The 22,335-nt window shown below is 38.1% G+C and overlaps 1 protein-coding gene across 1 annotated transcript in view; it reads right to left on the reverse strand.

Moving 5' to 3' along the window:
- The window catches only part of LOC114643145 (GTPase IMAP family member 8-like), a 123,089-nt gene that overhangs the window by 23,346 nt on the left and 77,408 nt on the right, over positions 1–22,335 (reverse strand). The window contains exon 7 of the mRNA XM_051934910.1: positions 16,601–16,723. Within this exon, the coding sequence (XP_051790870.1) occupies positions 16,601–16,723 (123 nt within the window). The remainder of the gene's footprint in view (positions 1–16,600; positions 16,724–22,335) is intronic.

The following is a 22,335-nucleotide window of genomic DNA, read 5'->3' on the forward strand; positions in this document are numbered from 1 at the left end:
GGGATATTTTCTCAGACGCATGAGATGAAAGAACTTGTCTCCATTTTTGTTTTTCTTTCTGATATTATTATTGTCTAGGAGAAATCAAAATGATAGTTTTTGTTGAATTTTCATTGCTATGGGTGAGTAGAGGAAATGTTCAGTGAGGTCATGAGGAACTTGTTCAAATGGCAAAACAATGGAAAGCTCAGAGGGCTATCACCTGGATGATATTTATTGGTGAGGTGAAATACCAAGTACAATTAGGGTAATATTACTACTTAAAGGACTTGCTTTGGCTGCCACTTTTCAAAGGCGGTAGTAATGGAAGCATTAGGTGAGACTCTTTCTAATATCCACATGACAGTACTGTAAAGCTGCATAGGGAAACAAGAAAGGTCCTTAGTGGTGTTGAAGCTCTTTAAAATTGTCTGGGCGTTATTGCTTGGACAATTAATCATTCGTTGTTTTTGTTGAGCACTGATTGAGTGTAGCACTTTGAAGTTGGTCAATCACAGTGAGAAAGTAAAACATCAACACATCAGATGCATGAGCCAAACTGAAGAAGTCAATTTCTACAGTATCCAAAGCCATAAAGGCAGAGTCCATCACTAAAATAGGACTTGACCTGAGCCAATAATCAAAACAAAATCATTTTAAAGCTATAAGATCTGGTAAATCAAAAATTGAAAAGGAGGCATATAAGTATCCAAACTTTAGCAATCTAAAATACATAAAGAAAGGACATCAGATTAAACATGACTCTGAATGACAGTCAGAAAGGCAACATGGCAAATTGTTCTTTTCCCCCTTGAAAATGTCTGTGTTATTTTTGTGTTTAATCCACTACTCCAATACAAGATGGCTGCATGTTTATCAACAACCTAATCAGTGCACTGGAATCCAAAGTAAAGAATGCATGAAAAGAAGTACCAGAGTAGGGACCTAGGCAACACCATACAGTTAGGTTAAGTAAGGAGGCCGTATTTCTGGATGTGAACATTTGAGTGGTGGTCAACATTTTTAAAAGGCAGAGCAGATCACAATTATGACCCATCTAGATTAAGCATGTGCTGTGGTTAAGGAAGTCAGACTCTCGCTGATAGTCAGACCTCTGATTAAATGATAGATGAAGACTATGTTATTGCATGGATATTTGAACCATAATATGAGTTGGAAAATTCTGTCTGCATTTATTTTGAGGGTGTGTAAAAGGTTTATTTTTATAACATAAACTGATTTCTGACTGTCCAGTAGTTAACACCTTGTGGGCGCATTCAACATTAATAAATATATTTTGTAATGCATGTTATAAAAAATGCATTGCATTTCTCATTCAGACAGTTGACATATCATAAACATTAGCACAACTGTTGTAAACCCTACACTAAATGCTGTATAATTGAGGCAATAAGGAAACTGACACTATAACTTAAAGAAAAATTTAAATACAGGAAGAAAATTAAACGACAACGGGAGTATTAATCTCATTCAAATACATTCTGTAGCAAACTGAGAGCATGAAAAACTTGTATAAATAACTAACATTCTCTTAATAGCTGTAAAAAGTGCATGCTGGCTTCCCAGGATCTGAGTTTGACCCCAGTTGTACCATCAGCTACTTCTGTTTGTTTGAACCTGTGATGCCCTTCCAGCAGCCCATGGCATTATCCCTTGTTTTGGCACCTTATAGTTCATAGACCAATGGTGGACCAAGAGTACGTGAGGAGATAACAAGCTATAAAGTCCAAAGTGCATATCTCTATATATATAAAATCCAACGTCTGTCTGTCCGTCCGCTTTTCATGAGAGAACTACTTAACGGATTTAGATCGGGTTTGTTTCTATAATTTGCTTGAACTTTCCAGTTGATTTTGCGACTTCTCTCATCGTGCTAAGTATCAGAGTTTGCTTGCAGGAGCGATATATTCGCGCTAATCCCAGACAGAGGCTGTGGGCCAAGGGGAGTAGGGAGCCTGACGTCAGGAGTGGGGAGCCAGGCAGGGCCCTCCCTACTGTCCTGTTTCATTACTACGTGGACGGAGCTGTGGGGAACGGCTAGTTTATTATAATCACAGTTATTGAGCTGATAGATTGTGCAAGAATAGAATATTTGTTTAATGCTTTAAAAACACAAACTGGTTAAAATAGGACTGTCCCACAAAGAAATCTTCATTAAATAACCATGCAATAAAGATAAGGAAAACACATTGTCCATCCTAAGGAGAAGCAGCTACCACACAGTACAGTCATCCTGACAGCCAACACGCATCAACATTGTCTTGAACCCGTGCACATCATGACTCTTCCTATTTCACCCCTGCTCCACCTTTGGCTGAGCACACAGCAAAAAACCTAAACATCCTTCCCCTCTAGACACTTTCCTTCCTCAAGCCTTCTAGCCTTCACGGCATCTTTTTACTGCTCAGTAGCTCTGGCCACAAACCACCCAAAGACTCCTCCTCAAGCTCTCTTTCTCTCAGCAGATCTATGACATCTCTTTCTTCCTGCTCTCCCACCTCCACTGTACACTTGCCTTTAAACGCTTGAGCTAACGAATGCATGTTACATCATTAGATCAACCAGCACAAGGGATTACACACTAATAAGGTCATTGATCTTGTTCAGGTAAGTCCCATTCACTTTGCTTATGACACAAGGTACCACAGGTCCTTTAATGGGCTCCATTGGGACCATCAGCCTTTTTTAATATCCTATTTTTGCTACTTTAAAATCTTTTTTAGACTTTGATGTTGGTTGCGGCGGCACGGTGGCGCAGTGGGTAGCGCTGCTGCCTCGCAGTTGGGAGACCTGGGGACCCGGGTTCACTTCCCGGGTCCTCCCTGCGTGGAGTTTGCATGTTCTCCCCGTGTCTGTGTGGGTTTCCTCCGGGCGCTCCGGTTTCCTCCCACAGTCCAAAGACATGCAGGTTAGGTGGATTGGCGATTCTAAATTGGCCCTAGTGTGTGCTTGGTGTGTGGGTGTGTTTGTGTGTGTCCTGCGGTGGGTTGGCACCCTGCCCAGGATTGGTTCCTGCCTTGTGCCCTGTGTTGGCTGGGATTGGCTCCAGCAGACCCCCGTGACCCTGTGTTCGGATTCAGCGGGTTGGAAAATGGATGGATGGATGGATGTTGGTTGCATACAACCTCTGTTTGAATGAAAAATACAATTTTATTGGTACATGCAGGAAATACTTTGAAATTGATATCTTGCAGAATAACCCCAGGAAGTGATGTGGTAAGTTCTAGACCTATATTCCATGTTTTAATGTACTAATTTTAGACTACACCAGCTAGTGCTCCAGATATATATGATGATGTGGTAAGCCTGTGCAGAGAGCTTAATACATCACTCAGCCCCTGGATTTACAGAACAAGAGTAGTGCCTGTGTTCTTGGCATTGGATCATAACCATGTAAGATAAACTTAAGAGTGCATCAAAGTATGTCTTTCATTTGTAATTATATTAAATGCAATACGAAGGACATTCAAACATTTCCACACTTTTTAAAACTATTAAGAATTTCAAAAACACATGACATCACTTTTCTACATAGTCACCTTCATTTGCAATGCAATTTTCCCAGCTTCCTACCAAATTTTTAATGCCCAATTACTCCTCCTCCCGCCTTCACCATTTCCAAGGAAAATATAAAAGTGTGGAAACTTTTTGAACGTCCCTTGTATATGATGTTTTTCTCCTACCCTACTTTCTTTTCTGTTCTTTTTCTGGTTTTCTGTGGTGGCGATCTGCGCCACCACCACCTAATCAAAGCACTGTGATGTCCCTACACTGATGGATTAATGGCCAGAAGTCCACATAACCGTCATCCCATCGGGATTAATAAAGTATCTATCTATCTATCTATCTATCTATCTATCTATCTATCTATCTATCTATCTATCTATCTATCTATCTATCTATCTATCTATCTATCTATCTATCATCAAGTTCTTCCATGAGAACCCTGAATACAATGAGGACTGATTGAGGTCATTTGTGTTAGGTAGAATGCCTTGAGGGGGCTGGGTGGTCTCGTGGCCTCTGTCCACCCATGGCCATTGGACCTTGCTTTTATTCTATGTATATTATCCATCCATCCATCCATTTTCCAACCCGCTGAATCCGAACACGGGGGTCTGCTGGAGCCAATCCCAGCCAACACAGGGCACAAGGCAGGGAACCAATCCTGGGCAGGGTGCCAACCCACCGCAGTCTATGTATATTAGTGTTCCCTTATTTTATTTCTTATTTATTTTGTCTTTTTTTTCTTTCTTCATCATGTAAAGCACTTTGAGCTACATTATTTGTATGAAAATGTGTGATAGCAATAAATGTTGTTGTTGTTGTTGTAGCCTATACAATGGTAATATTTAACAAGAATGGCAGCCGAGTGTGAGTCAAAATAGGTACTCTAGACTCCTGGTTCTCTCTCTGATACTAATTGATTTACAGTATATAGGGGCGAGATTAGGAATCTTTAGTTTGCTAGTCAATCTAAATCTTACCTAAGGTATCTAGCTTTAAGTGTGTATTGAATTTTACCCACTTGTATCCACTACATTGTATGCGGCCAAAACAAAGTTCCTCTTCTGGGTTACAGGGCTCTGTCATTGTAACAAATACCCAACAATCAAGAAGGCATTTAAGAACAATGTCTGTTAAAAGGTTAGGGCATTAGATAAAGACACCTCTCTAAGACAGTCTCAAATTGTTCCTATTGCAATTTGGGATGTCAGGAAAAATTGATACTTAAAGGGAGATCTATCTATTAAAACTATTTCATACAGTTAATATTAAGCCATCTAGACTCATAATTAAGCAAATAAAGTAAAATTAGATGTAAAGTTAATAAAACAGAGCATAACCTCCTCCTATTCAGACATTTCAGCACAATCACGCATGATTGCCACTAATAAGCTTTAGAATAACGAGTTATTAATTTTTACAACCAAAGTAAATAAGTTAATGTGATTATTTATATTGTGGCATTAAACTGCAATATACAGCTCTTTCTTAAACATCTCATTGCATTCTCTAGTAAATGTTTCTGAATTTATTTTCTGTAGTCATTAATTTGTCGTTCTCCATAAAAATCCTAGGACATTGTCTTAAAAACAATTTAAGAGCTGTGATAAATTAACTGATAAACCTACAAATGTACCTTAACACCTGTCACCTTTAAAATAAAATTGTTTAGCCTTGATGCATGCTATGTTATTAATATTGAACAAACAGCCTTTTGAAGACTCACCTTGGTAACTCAGAAACTCTCATAAAAAGATACAAAAATCTTTCAGTGACTTGCAGTGCTTTGCTTGCTTGACTTCTCTTTCAGTTTGAAAAAGAAACGAGTTGAACCAGAATTTATATATATGTATATTTTTTGGCAGCTTATTAACATTATTTGGCGCGTGTAGAATTATTAACAGGTTTTGCTGGATTGTAATGTAACGAGTATCAACACCCTCCATAGAGTTTCATTTTCTCTTGTAAACACTGATGTTACTCCAGCTACTGCATAAACATCAGCTGGTGCATTTTTTGTAATAATTGTTTTTCTGGGTTAAGAAATCCAGCTCTTCTTATATATCTTCAAGTTCTGGTTAGCATCTTTATTTTGGATGACAGATTGATTGGACTTTTGCTAACCCTGATTACTTTCATCTACAGGTCATTTTCACTCTACACATAATTTCTTTTCACAAGTCAGTAGAGTAGAGTAGAGTAGAGCTGATTTTTTAATTTTTTATGTGTACTTTGGTTTAATAATTTGAGTTCACTTGACCCATTTGAAAATGCATACTTTATGTTGGTTCCTGTTAATTACGATAGTAATGAAAGTTTACAGAAAGCCAAACACCATAATGAGATGCATTTTTTTTTGTTCTTTATTTCACCTTATACAGTTTCTTGTATTAGGAATTTATTAGTTTTCGCATGCCCCTTGGGGTCAGAGCGCAGTGTCAGCCATTGTACAGCACCCCTGGAGCAATTGAAGGTTAAGGGTCTTGCTCAAGGGCCCAGCAGAGTAGGATCTCTTTTGGCAGTGATGGGGATTCAAACCGGCAACCTTCTGGATACCAGTGCAGATCCTTAGCCTCGGAGCCACCACTTCACCCTATGCATTTGTAAATATATTTAAAATAAAAAGCAAACACCTTTTCAGCAAAAAAAAACCCACCAACAATCACAGTTGTTTTCATATATTTGCCAATTATCAAAATTTGATCAAAAAAGTTAAGTCTTTCCTAGTGTATAAAAATACATGATGACCATTTCCAGGGAACTGCATCACATATCCACAGTGTGAAAAAATCTTTCATATTTGGAAGATGCAAAATAGTGTTTGTCCTCATAATCCTCAAACAGTTGCAACATATTTTACAAACAACATGACTGCAATTTATACTGTACAAAGGCATATCCTGAAATCTAAAGGCATAACACAGTTTGGCCAATGAAACTACCGGTTAACATTTGGAAGATCTAATTTTGCAAACTAATAACAATTAACCCCACCCTTTGTTAAAATATATATATATATATACTGTATATATATATATATATATATATATATACTGTATATATATATATATATATATATATATATATATATATATATATATATATATATATATATATATATATAAATTTATATAAAAAAAAGCATCAGAGCAGGTGAATGGGGTCCAAGCAAAATGGCTAACAACCAAGGAGCTACTACACCTATATCTGACTGGACAACATGGGCAGGCAAACCACCACCATGTCTTCATCTGGATGTTATGAAAGGAGACAAGCTTGTAGAGAAACTCATTAAGCTTGTAGAGAAATGGTGACATGTTTTGAAAACCTCTGATAACATAGAATAGAATCCGCCAAACTCATCTAAGCAAACATGTAATACAGTAAATCCTTACTATGCGCAGATTTCTTTCTTGCAGGTTCACTTGTCCGCTTCCATAAAAGTTTAGCATATTTGAGTCTATGCACAGTAAAAAAAAAATGATAGGGGCCTATCATGCAGCAGCGACAGAAACTCCACCAAAGGAAGCTGCAGTCTTGTTCTTATGACTGCTGTTGTGTTAACACGTCTCCACGTTCTGATAATATTCCATGTATTTTCTGTGTTTTGCGTTGTTTTTCACATAAATGTATTCAATTTCAATAATGGCTGCCAATGTGGTAATAAAAAATGTTTGGACAAGTCCCCCTAAGCACAAACACATTGTAATGAGCACAGCTGATTCTCAGTACACAAAACTATGCATAAAGAGTAGCAAAAGCGTATAGTGAGTAGGGTCCACTGAACCTAACCGTATTATTCCCATAGGATCAATGTTTTGGTATCCACAGTTTCTGTTTCTACAAAGGTTTTCAGGTACAAAACCCACATGGATAACAGGAATTGACAATAGAATGGAAGACTTTAGTTTGTAGCTTGTGATACCACTCATCTCTCCTCAGAGTTTGCGCATGCCAAGGCTGTGACTAAATAACACTTGTTGACTATGGAGGGATAATTCGGTGAAAATTAATTAAAGAAATAAATACATAAGTAAATGTATTGTGAAATGTGACAATATATAAATAAAAACACAATAATATGTAAGCATACATAATTATAAGTGTCATGATATATGTTTCTTATTATATTTCTTTATATATTTAATTATTTCTTCATTTTTTTATTACAGTGAATCAAGTGGGCTCTAGTGAGTACTGTGCTTTGATTGCGACGAGTGCAGAATGAAGGTGCCAGAATCTTAACTAGGAAAAGAAAATCAGAGCACATCACGTCAGTCTTAGCGTCACTACACTAGTTACCTGTGCCATTTGGAATTGACTTTAAAATACTGCTTATGGTTTACAAACCCTTAAATAATCTCACTCCATCCTATATTTCAGAATGCCTGTCACCTTACACTCCAAATTGTAACCTTAGATCTTCAAATGACCGTCTGTTTATAATTCCAAGGGCTAAACTTAAAAGAAGTGGTGAGACGGCCTTCTGCTGTTATGCACCTAAAATCTGGAATAGCTTACCGATAGAAATTTGCCAGGCTAATACAGTGGAGAACTTTAAAAAACTGCTAAAAAACAGTACTTTAACATGGCTTTCTCATAGCTTCATCTTAGTGAAACCCCGAAATTCTGTATATGCATTGAAATATCATTTTTTTCATATTTCCACAATCCATACTAACCCCAACTTTCTTTGCTGTTCTTTTTCCAGTTCTTTTTCCGATCTGTTCCACCACCACCTGATCAGGGCACCATTGCAGTCCCTACATTGATGAATTGAAGGCCCGAGGTCCACATGACCAGCATCATCTAATTCTTCCACGCGAAGCCTGGAAACCTGAGGACTGTTTGAGATCATTGATGGTAGGTAGAATGCCCAGTGAGGGTTGGGTGGTCTTGTGGCCTCGGAATCCCTGCAGATTTTGGGATTTTTTTTTCTCCAGCCCTCTGGAGTTTTTTCTGTCCTTCATGGCCATCAGGCCTTACTTTATTCTTTGTTACTTAGTATTGCCTAATTTTATTTTTATATTCTTCTTTTTTCTTTCCACCTCTTGTAAAGCACTTTGAGCTACATCATTTGTATGAAAACTTGCTATAGAAATAAATGTTGTTGTTGTTAATCATTGACAGAGAGGCTCTCACAGTCACAGCTTTGCACTGCCAACGGGCCACAGGATTCCCAAGGCTTTCATAATACATTCATTCATTCATTTATTCATTCATTCTGAAGTATTTTTTCATTGAGATTGAAGCCGAGGTCATGCACATTCCATGAGGCAACATTGAATGCAGCTGTTAAGGTAGAGAAAATGAAATAAGAAAATCAAGAGAAAAATTAAACACAGAACAATGCTAAACCAACACACCTCCCTTGAACGTGAAGACCAGGCAATCAAGAAATAAAATTAACAGGGCTGCTTTCCCATTTTCCAATATTCCCATGTATTTCTCAAATTCCCAGATGAATAAATAATAAAAGAGATTTAAAAAAACAAGGCATGTACCCGTTGAACACCCTGTCCATCCTTCCATTTGCCATATCAAAGCATGTAGAAGCACAACTGTATGGCAATATAAGCAATATGGCAATATGGCAATATAAGAAATTTAAGGAAAAATCTGCACTATAGGGAGCAACATCATCAGGGAATTCTGGGCATGCACCCTGGGGCTTGGGATAGAAAGGAGCCATTTCACCAAATATACCCCACCACCCCTACTCGATGATGTGATCAAGTCTCACAAAGAAATCAAAAGTGAGAAATGCAAAGCTGCCTTAAATGACCAGTGTCCGTGTGCTGCATCATTTACAACATTTAAAACAAGTTCACGGGCATCTAACCTAGCAGTTGTTGGAATGCTTTTGGCAGACACACTTCATGAAGCAACGACAAGCGACATGCAGAACTCGTAGCTCACCAGGAGCAGCTGCAGAAAGCCAACAGATGATCTAACCACTTCTCCTTAGCGTGCGTTCAGCCCCCTCCCCCCCTTCACAACGTGAGCAGCAAAGACACGAAGTGGCAAAAGGACAGATGCTGTACAGGCTTTGAAATGATTGACACGCAGCCTGACAAACAGAACATGCAGCCTACCAGCAGCAGAAAGATAGCAGATGATCAGACGGCATCTCCTTAGCATGCGTTCAGCCAAAACCCCTTCACAACACGAGCAACATTATACGTCCTGCGAGAAAGACATTTAACCACGCTCGGGGCTGGAAATAAAGGACAAGTATTGCTTTTACAAAAGTTTTAAAGTAAAAGTGAATTTATGCATATGTAACAATTCCCATGAAAATAACATACATACATACATTTTCCAACCCGCTGAATTCAAACACAGGGTCATGGGGGTCTGCTGGAGCCAATCCCAGCCAACACAGGGCACAAGGCAGGAACCAATCCTGGGCAGGGTGCCAACCAACCGCAGGACTGAAAATAACAATCTCTTTAAATTGTATATCCGCTAAACCAAACCCGGGTATATATTAAAAATAGCATCTGTCCCACCACTGACCCCTGCTGGACAACACTCTTAACATTAGTCAAATCTTATAAGGTTCCTTGCACCATCGCCCTCTGCTTCCTGTGTCTGAGCCAATTCAGCAGCCATCTACAATTTGTGTTCTTGGCTACCCATTGAAGAATGATCAAGTTTTTTTCATTTTGTTTTTTTAACTATAAATCTCAGAAACATGTACTATAGCTACCACTAATGCCATTTTCTACTCTGATACCCTGCTTCCCAGACTGCAGTGCACTTTGGATGTTTTAATTTCATTTATCTACTGTAACTACAGAAACCAGTCAAATAACAACACCTGGTAAGATCAATATATCTGGCTGATCTGCTACTCATAACACCAGGCGTTAAGTATTATACAGTAATCATATTTAAAAGCTGCAGTAAACAAATACATTTAAGTGTTTCATTTGATTTTCTTTTGTTTATTAAACACAAGGTAAACAAGTGGCCCTCCATGAGAAAGTGTAGGATTCTTAATAAAGTAGAGAATTGTTGTTTACTGCATACGTTGTTGATTGGCCTGCACCAGCTCCATTGCTTTATCTGGGCCATCTGTGGGTGGTCATTTGTCATTCTGCCACCTTTAAATGTATGATAAGAGAGTCCCAGCAACCTAAATCAACAAAAACAATGACTGTGCAGTAGGATTCTATTACAAAAGGCAGAGCAAGCAGGTTGTGGGTATTTTAAAGAAGAATATTTTTCTGCTTTATGATGAGTGGTACCATACAAACAAAATAAAACCAAATTTAAAACAAAAAGTAAACCAGCATCAAGGAAGAAAACTAATAGTTGCAAACAATAATGGAAACATCTTAAAAAACAACATCAATAGAAAATTAATAGAAATTGATGGATTTGAAAAAAGTGTAAAAATATCTATAACCTAAAAGAAATGACCTTTAAACATGTTTCATAAATATGAAAATACACATGATCAGTTAATAGATGACATGAAATTGGGCAGTTCTGAACGAGTGTGCCTGAGCTTGACTTCTGATGGACTGACGTCCTCTTCAGGGTCGGCCCACTCTTCAGCTTTATGTTTCTGGATGGGCTTTGACTTCTACTATCTCTACAATCTAAAAGAGTGATTTCTGAAAATGGATGGGTGGACAGAAATAATATATAGAGATTAGAAATATAAAAACAAACATTTACACATAATAAATCATCTCTTAAAGTAAAAAAATTGTGCTTAAAAGACCATAAGACAATATGAAATGTTTTGATGAGAACATACTAACTATCCCATCAGGTTTCAAAAATGTCAACATTTAAAGGTTTAATGCTTCCAATGTAGCTGCAATGCAACGCAAATTATGAGCTATAATTACAGCATATATTCTTGTGATACATTGGAGTAAATGTATGCTTATCTAGAATAACTGTCATCTATCATCTGTGTATTGCTCCGTAACATTATTAATTAGGTTCTTTATAAGAAGGACATGGGTGATGTCACCCCTCTCTTTATATTTAAAACTAGGCCCCTCTAATTAAAAGTAAGTTCAGTCAGTCAGTCGTTTCCCAACCCACTATATCCTAACACAGGGTCACGGGGGTCTGCTGGAGCCAATCCCAGCCAACACAGGGTGCAAGGCAGGAACAAATCCCGGGCAGGACACCAGCCCACTGCAGGGCACACACACCAAGCACAATTTAGGATCGCCAATGCACCTAACCTGCATGTCTTTGGACTGTGGGAGGCTCAGGAGGAAACCCACACAGACACAGGGAGAACATGCAAATTCCATACAAGGAGGACCCGGGAAGCGAACCCAGGTCTCCTTACTGCGAGGCAGCAGCGCTACCACTGCACCACCCAAATCAGTTCACTATTATGTTTATTATCTGATCTGTGACTGACTTCATCAGACTTTCATTGTTTAATTTTAATAAAGGTTACAGTTACCAAATTATCTATAACTAACATCATCATGAGTGCTAAAGAGCTTGACGCCAAGGATATTGCCCAATGTCTACCAGGTTAGTTGACGCTTTCAACATATTCATTATGTCAGTTGCTTTGTAAGTGATTAAGCCATACTGTAGTATAATATACTGTACAAATATCATTATTTTGTGATTATAGAAATATCACAAAACTGCTGCAGCACACCATATTCGTATGTGTTTATCATATTGCATAGCCATAAATAATAAGTATATTGATTAGTTTACCAGATCCCCTTCCTTTACTAGATATACATGTTGTAAATGGATCATTTTCCTTATTCCTGAAACTTCTTTAGAGATATCTTCACTTCTCCCCTGAGTTAATCCAATTGAAAGTAATTCTTCACAGACACTGTAGAGACAGAAATAAAATGATGCGTGAGTCACAGTTACAATTTTTCAATAGATTATTACTTTTATGTAGCAGCTGGAGTCTCATCATTGGCTCAAGTGTGTTTTCTTTTTTCCAGTTTGTTTTTTTTAATCTATAGGCTGAGGGTGGTATCTCAATCACATCATGATGGTACTATCTCACCTCCCTTAGCTCCACTTTCATGGCACAAGGTGCTTAACACACAGGATAAATAGCATCAAAATAAGACAGAAAATAATAATTAGGAAATAATACATAAAACAGAAACATAATATCAGCAAAAAAATATTTAGAAAGCAACTATACAATTAAATAAAAAGAAAACACACTTGAGCCCGAGATGAGATGCCAGCTGTTACATAACAATATAGACTGATCTATACAGGACTTCTCAATACCCTTATCTACATTTGTTCAATATTGTATGTAATGTTTACATTTTTATGAATTTTGTGCAGTCTTCCACCATTTTGTGTTGATTTCATGGATTGCCTTGTTGTTTGAGATGCCACCGCATGTTCCATGTCACACTGAGTGTGATGTCACTAATAGTGGACCATATTTAAAATGGCTGCCGTCACGTCATTTAGGTGGTGTTACACATTAGTGGTGGTTGAAGTGGCTCCCCACTCACTATGTAAAGTGCTTTTAGTAGTGAGAATAGTGCTATATAAACAGAAAGAATTATTATTATTATTATTATTATTATACTCTACAGAATTCCATGTTAGTTTATGCATTATGTGGCTATTGAGTAATGTCTTCTGGATATGAATGTGAAGGTGAAGTTAGACACTGTATATGAAACTCCAAACAGCTATTTAATTATGTTAACAGTTTGGCTTTTCCAAATTCATTCTTCCCATTCTTTTTCTTTTTTTCCGAGTCTGTAGTGGCTTTTGGTGTGCCTGGAAGTGGATGTGTTATGATAAATGATTGATTTATTTTTAAACTAAAGGATATACAGTGGATTCAGAAAGTATTTGGACTCCATGACGTTTTTTACATTTTGTAGCCTTGTGCTAAAATTATTTAAATAAATTTTTTAACCCCGTCAAGTAATACTCAATACCTCAGAGTAACAAAGTGCCTGAATAGTTTGTGAATCCACTGTATAAGAACTTTTATGGTATAAATTGTTCAGTATTTCTCTGTTTATGTTTACAATTTAACTCCTCTGATTATTTTCAGTGTCTTATGAGTGTACTAGCATTTAGGATGGACAGAGTTTAATTACATGGACCAAACAGAGATAAAAGAATCGAGTAACTAAGCCAGGGATTTATCAGGAATTGAAGACAAAGCAGAACAAGGTCTGAGCCAAAATAAATACAAGAGAAAAAGCAAAATGTTTTGAAAATGTAAGCACAAAGTCAAATACTTGACCGACTTCTCTGGAAGCAATTTATACAAGAGCACAACCTCAGGGGGCGTGTCCTTAGTAACCGTGTAGCAACCAATGTCCACAATGCTGACATAAATAGAAAAGCGACATGGCAGAACTAATGAATCCCTGAGATTCCTAATGATCAGAAGCATACTTGAAGAGCCAAATGTTCACAAGGGAAAATGTATTCAGAGTTAATTAAAAACAATAGCGAAGCAGGACAATGAAATGCGTAATTATTGCATAACATACTTTTAAATGGAATTGTCCACATATTTGTATCCTCATACATGATAATTCTTTATTTGATGAGTTGTATCATTTATCCTTCCATTTTGCCTTGAGAGTTGTGGCTGTGCAATTGTATTGTACTTCTGAGCTGGCCATGATAGACTGGCAATCTTGCTCTGTGAAAAAGATTACTTGTGTTGTCTTTACCCTCATTTTCTGACACCCATTGCACACCCTTACTACCTGGAGGGTCTTTCTCTGAATTGCCTTCCCAAAGCTTTTTTCCATTCATTTTTCCCTATAAAGCTTTTTTTGTTTTTTTTTCTTATCGTCTTAGTGAGTCAAGGCTGGCAAGTTGTCAAAAAACAGATCCTGTTTTGGTTTTGTTGTTGTTGTTGTTGTTGCACAATACATATAAATAGGGTTGCATTAATTGAAGATTGTATTATGTGTTTTCTTATACTTTCATTATTTTTATTACTGTAACACCAAAACAAGAGTTTGCATGTTCTCTGAGTGTCTACGTGGGTTTCCTCTGGGTGCTGCGATTTCCTCCCACAATTCAAAGGCCCACTGGTGGACTGGAGATACGAAATTGGCCCTGGTGTATGTTTTTGTGTGTGTGTGTGTGTGTGTGTGTGTGTGTGTGTGTGTGTGTGTGTGCGTGTGCATGTGCGTGTGTGTGTGTGTGTGTGTGTGTGTGTGTGTGTGTGTGTGTTTATTTGCCCTGCGATGCATTGGAGCCTTGTTCAGGGTTTGTTTTTGCCTTGTACCTTTTAGGGTTGGGTCCAGTACCCCCCTCAACCCTGTTCAGGACTAAACGGCTTAGAAAATGACTGACCAAAACAAATCAGACACTATGGTGCTGACTACTGCTGGATACAGTGTCACATTAAAGTATTATCCAGTCTCTAGAGCAGAGCTTGACAAACTGGGTATGCAGTCGGATTCATGGGGTGTCATTAAGGTAATGCTCTAATTTATTTAAAATTTTCAATTTCAGTTTCAATATTATAATAATATAATATAAATAAATTTAAAGGAGGGCTGATAAATTAACCACAAATGTAATATGAAAATATTCATATTAATATATATATACAGCATATATGTAGTAGTTATTCCCGTTCTGCTCCACCCACGTAGTAGTGAAACAGGACAAACTTTTAAAATCAATAAACAAACAGGATCACTAGCTAAGTGGAGGCAGGGTACTCTCTAAAATGCAGAGGTAGACCAACTCAAACGGAGGCTGGCGCATGAGTGAGGAGGGCCCTGCCCAGCTCCCCACTCCTGATGCCACGCTTCCACCTCCACTCAGCCCACAGCCTCTGTCTTGGGTTAGTGTGAATATATCGCTCCTGCAAGTGAACTGTGATACTTAGTATGATGAGAGAAGTTGCTAAATCAACCGGAATGTTCAAGCAAATTTTTAAAAATGGTCTAAATCCGTTAAGTTATTCTTTTGTGAAAGCGGACAGACATACAGACAGACTGATGTTGGATTATGCATATACATATATATATATATATATATATATATATTATATATATATATATATATATATATATATATATATATATACTGTATATATATTAACATATCTTAAATACTATGCTGAAAGCATTTTGTAACTTATGTGCTTTTTAATACTTCTCATTAATATAGTTACATTTTTTTTACAGTGTATCTGCAAAGCATAAAATGCTAGTAACTCGTGCAACTGTTTCTTAAACTAAGCAAGTGTAAACTGAAGCCTTTTGGACAAATGCAACACTTAAAAAAACAGATCCTCACAACAATGGGATTCTCTGCTCACAAAAAGTGACCCAATAAAAGAGAAGGACTAATGGGTCACTGACGAGAAGCTCATGGACATCAGATTAGGGGTGCAGACCCTGATCTGACCTGACACTTTAAACCACAGGATGCCAGTCGAAAGCTGCAGGAAAGAGTACATGAGTACATGAGTAACATACGGGACTAAACTAAACTCAGCTTCTCTTTTTTTTTTCTCCCAGAAAATATTTAATAATTTAAGCATTTTTCAATATGACTTATTGCTTTTCTATATTGATTGTCAAGCCACCAGCCAGATTAGATAGAGGCTGGGTGTAAACTGGATGTTGGTCAAGGTAGCTAAGTGAGCATTGTTGACATTGAAAAAGCTCGATAAATTTGTGACTTTAGAGCCATTATGATAACAAAATAAAATCAAAAATATGGTACTGTAGAAACACATGACAATATGGAAAGTTTCTAAATGCACTATTTCAGTGTTTTTAGATTTGAAGGCTTGGCATATGATTGTAAGGGTCAAAGGTACCCAAACACACAGACATGAACCCAATAAACAAAAAAGAAAAGAGGATAAAGAACAACAAAGAGGAAGTTAAAGTACCCAACCGTAAACCTCAAAATTACCGGTTCAGTTCTCCGTAGTGAGTCACTATAACCAAACCTCTAAGTGCCCAAATTGTAAATCACCACCATATTTTCTTCTGTTTATTTTTGTGTCTGTATTTCCCTACAATTCTTACAGTGTCCCATATTCTTTCATATTTTGTGTTAATTTTTTAATTTCCTTTATCATGCACATTGGTAAGGCTCTTACTGTTTGGTTGGGAATCGTCCATGCTGTTTTTTCTTTGGTGCTTAGAGATATTGACGTCATCATCTCTTTCAGATTCGGGCTCTTTTTCAGGCTCTTCTCCATCAGACTTGTCTGGCTGATTTGCTGGAGGTTAACAATACAAAGTCTGTCATTCATGAATGCTGCACCATGCCAAGAAAACTGTAACTAAGGACATTTTGCTAAAAACGTGCTGTAATCATTCATAGCACCTACACCATTATTGGCAACTGTGAAATGTGCAACTCACAGAATGGAAAATAGAGTCATTACTGTATGGCTTACACTTAAGAATGATTTACTGGATGTAACTTTTCCCATATCTTGGATATCTGACATTCCTAATCTGTTATAATTCTTACGTTTAAAAAAAGAACACAGGGTGCATTCTGTTTTTTGAGAATATCAAGCTCTTCGGCTGTAGTGTACTTATCTGTTTGTTTTTTTTATTATTGTTTTGTTGCTTGCCAATATTTGATTGTTTCCCAGTATTCAAAATGACTGATGATTTATGATATCATTGGCACCTTAGCTATATGACACAATGTGCGTGGTTCTGTAAGACACATTATTTGATCAGTACTTGTACATTTTACAGGATTTTTTATGCTCTTACTTGTTCTGTTGAAATTTTTCCTCACTTTCATTTTAAGCTGTTTTTTTCAGGCGGTCGTTCATTCTGTGTGACACCTTGCTGATTCTTCAAGAAGGTCTTCTTTTATGTATTGTTTGTCAGCCTATTTTCAGTGTTTGCTACTAATTTAAGACAGTGTGCTTAGCACTTGTTAGTTTGTTTTTTAATAATATAATATAATATAATATAATATAATATAATATAATATAATATAATATAATATAATATAATATAATATAATATAATATAATATAATGTGGCATGTTTTGTGTCTTTGGGTTTTGACAGCAATTTGTTCTTATCTTCTGCCTATAAGTAAATCACATTCATTCAGTCAGTGGAGAAAGCATTTAGTGTCATGACTTGGTGGCCACAAATTACAAAGAAAAATGCACTAAATGTACATTCTAATCCAGTTATCTAAAGTTATGACAGAGGGTTTAAAAATAAACTAAGCATGGTGCTAACAAAATGTGATGGGCCTTAAAAATAATTTAAAAAAAAAATCCAAGACATGTCTCTTTCTCTCTTAGTGCTTCATAATCAATGTGAGCGCCTCCTTAAAGTTTCTAGCTGCTAGTGAGCAGTAAAAACAGCACTGATACAAAAATAATCAAAATGAGCACACACACATAAGTTACATTAAAGGTGCAAAACATACAACATACAAATTCACAAACAAAATAAAAAATTACTAAAACAAGGCTGCAGAGAAACAGATCAAAATGATGGCATACTATCCCTGCAATAGTATTGCATCTTGTGTTACAGATACAGTTTCCATAGTCAGAAGTTTCCATATATTTCGGGTGAATTCTTTAAAACTCACTTTATAACCCCTCCACAGATTTCATACTAAGAAAATATAAAATTGGCATTTCGTTTAAGATGTCTACTTTGTGCGTGGTGAAAGTAATTTTTTCCACCAATATTCACAGACCTCAGAGAGTTTCACTTTTCCAGATCACAGTTTGACCAGATCACAATTCCAGTGTTTACATACACTTTGTTAATATTTGGTTGCATTGCCCTGAAATTGTTTTACTTGACCCAAACATTTTGGGTTGCCTTTCACAAACCTCTTACAATAAGTTGCTGGATTTTGGGCCATTCCTCCAGACAGAACTGGTGTAACTGAGACAGGTTCCCAGGCCTCCTTGCACACAGATGCTTTATCAGTTCTGCCCACAAATTTCCAAATGGATTGAGGTCAGGGCTTTGTTAGGGCCACTCCAGTACCTTGATGTTGTTGTCCTTAAGCCATTTTGCCCCAACTTTGGAAGTCTGCTCGGGGACCTTGTCCATTTGGAAGACCCATTGGTGACTGAGCTTCATCTTTAATGCTGAGCTCTTGAGATAGTCCTGCAGTTTTATCTTCATAATTTTCCTTCCTCATGATGCCATCTATTTTGTGAAGTGCACCAGTCCCTTCTGCAGCAAAGCACCCCCAAAATACGATTTTCTCACCCCTATGCCTGAAGGTTGAGATGCTGTTCTTTGGCCTTCAGGCCTCAACCTTTTTCCTCCAAAAATAATTATGGCCAAACAGTTCAATTTTGGATTCATTAGACAAGAGTACATTTCTCCAGAAGGTAAGATCTTTGTCCCCATGTAACACTGCAAACTGCAGTCTGGCATTTTTATGATTGCCTTGGAGCAGTGGCTTTTTCCTTGCTGACCAGCCTTTCAGGTTATGTTGATAGAGGACATGTTGAATCGCGATACTTATGTACCTGTGTCCTCCAGCATCTTCACAAGGTCCTTCGCCGTTGTTCTGGGATTGATTTGCACTTTTCGTGCCAAAGTATGTTGTTCTCTAGGAGACAGAATGCATCTCCTTACCGAGCTGTATGATGGCTGTGTGGTCCTATGGTGTTTATACTTGTGTATTATTGTTTGTTCAGATTGCCCCCAAGGATGAAACAGATTTGTAGAGGTCCACAGTTTTTTTTTCTGAGGTCTCGGACGATTTCTTTTGATTTTCCCATTACACCAAGCAAAGAGGCAGTGAATTTGATGGTTGCCCTTAACAAACATCCACATTTTGACTCCAATTAGTCTAATTGGCAGACTGTCTAATTGCCTATGACATCATTTTCTAAAATTTTCCAAGCTGTTTAAAGGAACAGTTAACAAAGTGTATGTAAGCTTGTGACACAATGGAATTGTGATCTGGTCAATAAAATGTGAAATAATCTCTCTGTGAGCATTGTTGGAAAAAAATATGTTTGCCCTGCACAAACTAGATGTCTTACACGATATGCCAAATTTATAGCTTGTTAGTATAAACTCTGTGGAGAGGTTGTTGGGTGAGTTTTCAATAATTTACCCAAAGTGCATATAAGCTTCTGATTTCAGCTGTACATGATGTAACACAGGGACCGCATGTAACAGAGGTCAAGTGGAACAAGTCGGTTGTTAAATAAAAAAAACACAGTTCATCAAGTTAAAAACTTCTTTTCAGTCAGAATCCCAACTATGCAGCTCATGTGATGGAGATATTCTTTAGCTTCAGTCATTGCATGAAGAGAATCAGGTTATACATATGCCATTATGGTCAATGGTAAATTACCAACCAAACAAACAGCCTGAACAAATAAAAAGGTAAATTATTTTAAAACACAACACTAGCAAGTTCAAAAGGCTGTTAGGCCTGTCACTTTACATGCATTGTCGCAAGAGATTTCAATGCTATCTTTACTTTGTGGGTTGAGGCCAACTACATTAAGGAAATAAAGTGAAATGGAGGAAAATCATTACTTAATATGTGCAATTACAATTCATGTAGCTGTCATTTTACAAAAAAAAAAAAATATATATATACATATATATATATATTGTAGAAAGGTGCTATATAGCACCCCACCTGGCACAGACTTACTCAGAGGCACGTGTAAAATAAATAGCATTTTTATTTCTCTTCAGCTGGAGGGCACGTCTTCCCCGTAATCCCTCCAGCCACAACACAGTCCAACAAACAGTTAATACAACACAAACAACTGTTTTCTCTTCACCTTGGCACCATCACTCCTCCCAGGCAACCTCGTCCTATTCCACCCAATTCTGGCCAATGAGTGGTGGATGCTGGCCCTTTTTATAGCCCACTCGGAAGTGCTCCAGGTACTTGATCACATGTGGCTAATTGCACTTCCGGGTGGGGCTACAGAGATGTCCAGGTGGGTTGCTGGCTCCATGCAGCACCCCCGGGCGGCCACCCCAGCCCCACAGGGTTGTGGAGAACTCCATCTCCCATGAAACCCTGCGGGACACTGAAGCATCATTGTCACACAGGGAGGCTTCCACCAAGCGTCCCGGGGGAGGGAGTGAGATGTCCATAGCTGCTCCCCCGGAACATTCTTAGAAGGGGCGTCCCGGCCGGGCATGAGACCCGGTCACCTGTCACAATATATATATATATATATATATATATATATATATATATACTGTCATACATGTGGGATTAGGAGGAAGCTGAATGGACCAAGTGGAGGTAATTACCCTCCAGGCCAGGGGCTGGCAGAGTGCGCTAAACCTACTTCTATTGTCTCTGTAGGCCAAATACAAGAAAACCTGCCTGATTCAACGTCAACGATGTCACTTCCAGCACTTAGAACAACATCACTTCCAGTTCCGGCCTTAGATGACATCACTTCCAGCGTTGGCTTTTAAAGCCGCCATCTTTTCACTACTCAAGCAGTTCAATTTTGGAACTCAAACAGAGAACTTCATTGCTTATTTCAATATCCCTTCGCAGCCAGGGACAATATAACGGTGGCTGTCCCAAACCTTTTTCGTGTGTTGAGACTGATTCTTCCACAATATATATATATATATATATATATATATATATATATATATATATATATATATATATATATATATATATTCTAGGGGATTCATCCCCTGCTCTCTTCACTTGCCAACCTCCATGGCCTGTGCTACATGCCAGCCACTTCACATCTCTGCTGCTCGCGTTGTGAAGAGGGGGGCTGAACACACCCCAAGGAGACTCGGTCACTCCTCCGAAACCTCCTCTTAAACGGTGATAGAATGGGAAACAAATACAGTTATTTTTTTACCTGCTGCTGCTACCGTGCAACGTGATCTGCATCTCGTGTGATGCACGAATGTTTCAAAGCCTGTACAGCAGTTGTCCTACTCTTCTTCTTCTTGTTTTGGCTGCTCCCGTTAGGGGTTGCCAAAGCGGATCATCTTAAATATGTGGAATTGTCCTACTCTTTGTCTTTTATTTCCTGCCCCAGGTGTGGTTAAATCTCTTGGCACAAAGTCTCGTCTCGCGGGATGTAGGTTTTTTTATATTTTTTAGATTATAATTTAAAAACAGAATCAGAATCTGAAAATCTAACATCATCACATTAAAGTTCAATAAATTCTGACAAAAATGGTACCAAACATATATATAGGTTTTAAAATAAGCCTGATTTAAAGTGTGACAAAAAACGTGACATAAAAATGTCACATAAAATCGTTGCACTTTTAGGCTTAGGATTTTATATATAGAGAGTAGATATATATTGAATAAAGTATTCCTGATTTTTGCTGGAATAACAATTAAAAATTTGTGTGTCCCAATGATCCTAGGAGCTCTGTTGTCCAGGGCTTTATGCCCCTGGTATGGTCACCCAAGGCAAACTGGTCCTAGGTGAGGGATGAGACAAAGTGCGGTTCAAAAGACCTTCTATGATGAGTAAAAAATTTGGACGGCGTTTTCCCTCGCCCAGACACGGGTCACCGGGGCCCCCCTCTGGAGCCAGGCTTGGATGTGGGGCTCAATGGCGAGCACCTGGTGGCCGAGCTTACACCCATGGGGCTCGGCAGGGCACAGCCCGAAGAGGCAACGTGGGTCCCCCTTCCCATGGGCTCACCACCTATGGGAGGGGCCATGGAGGTCGGGTGCAGTGTGAGTTGGGTGGTGGCCAAAGGCGGGGACCTTGGTGGTCCGATCCTCGGCTACAGAAGCTGGCTCTAGGGACGTGGAATGTCACCTCTCTGAAGGGGAAGGAGCCTGAGCTAGTGCACGAGGTCGAGAGGTTCCAGCTAGATATAGTCGGACTCACCTCGA

Source organism: Erpetoichthys calabaricus, chromosome 12 (assembly GCF_900747795.2).
Source record: "Erpetoichthys calabaricus chromosome 12, fErpCal1.3, whole genome shotgun sequence".
Lineage (NCBI taxonomy): Eukaryota > Metazoa > Chordata > Cladistia > Polypteriformes > Polypteridae > Erpetoichthys > Erpetoichthys calabaricus.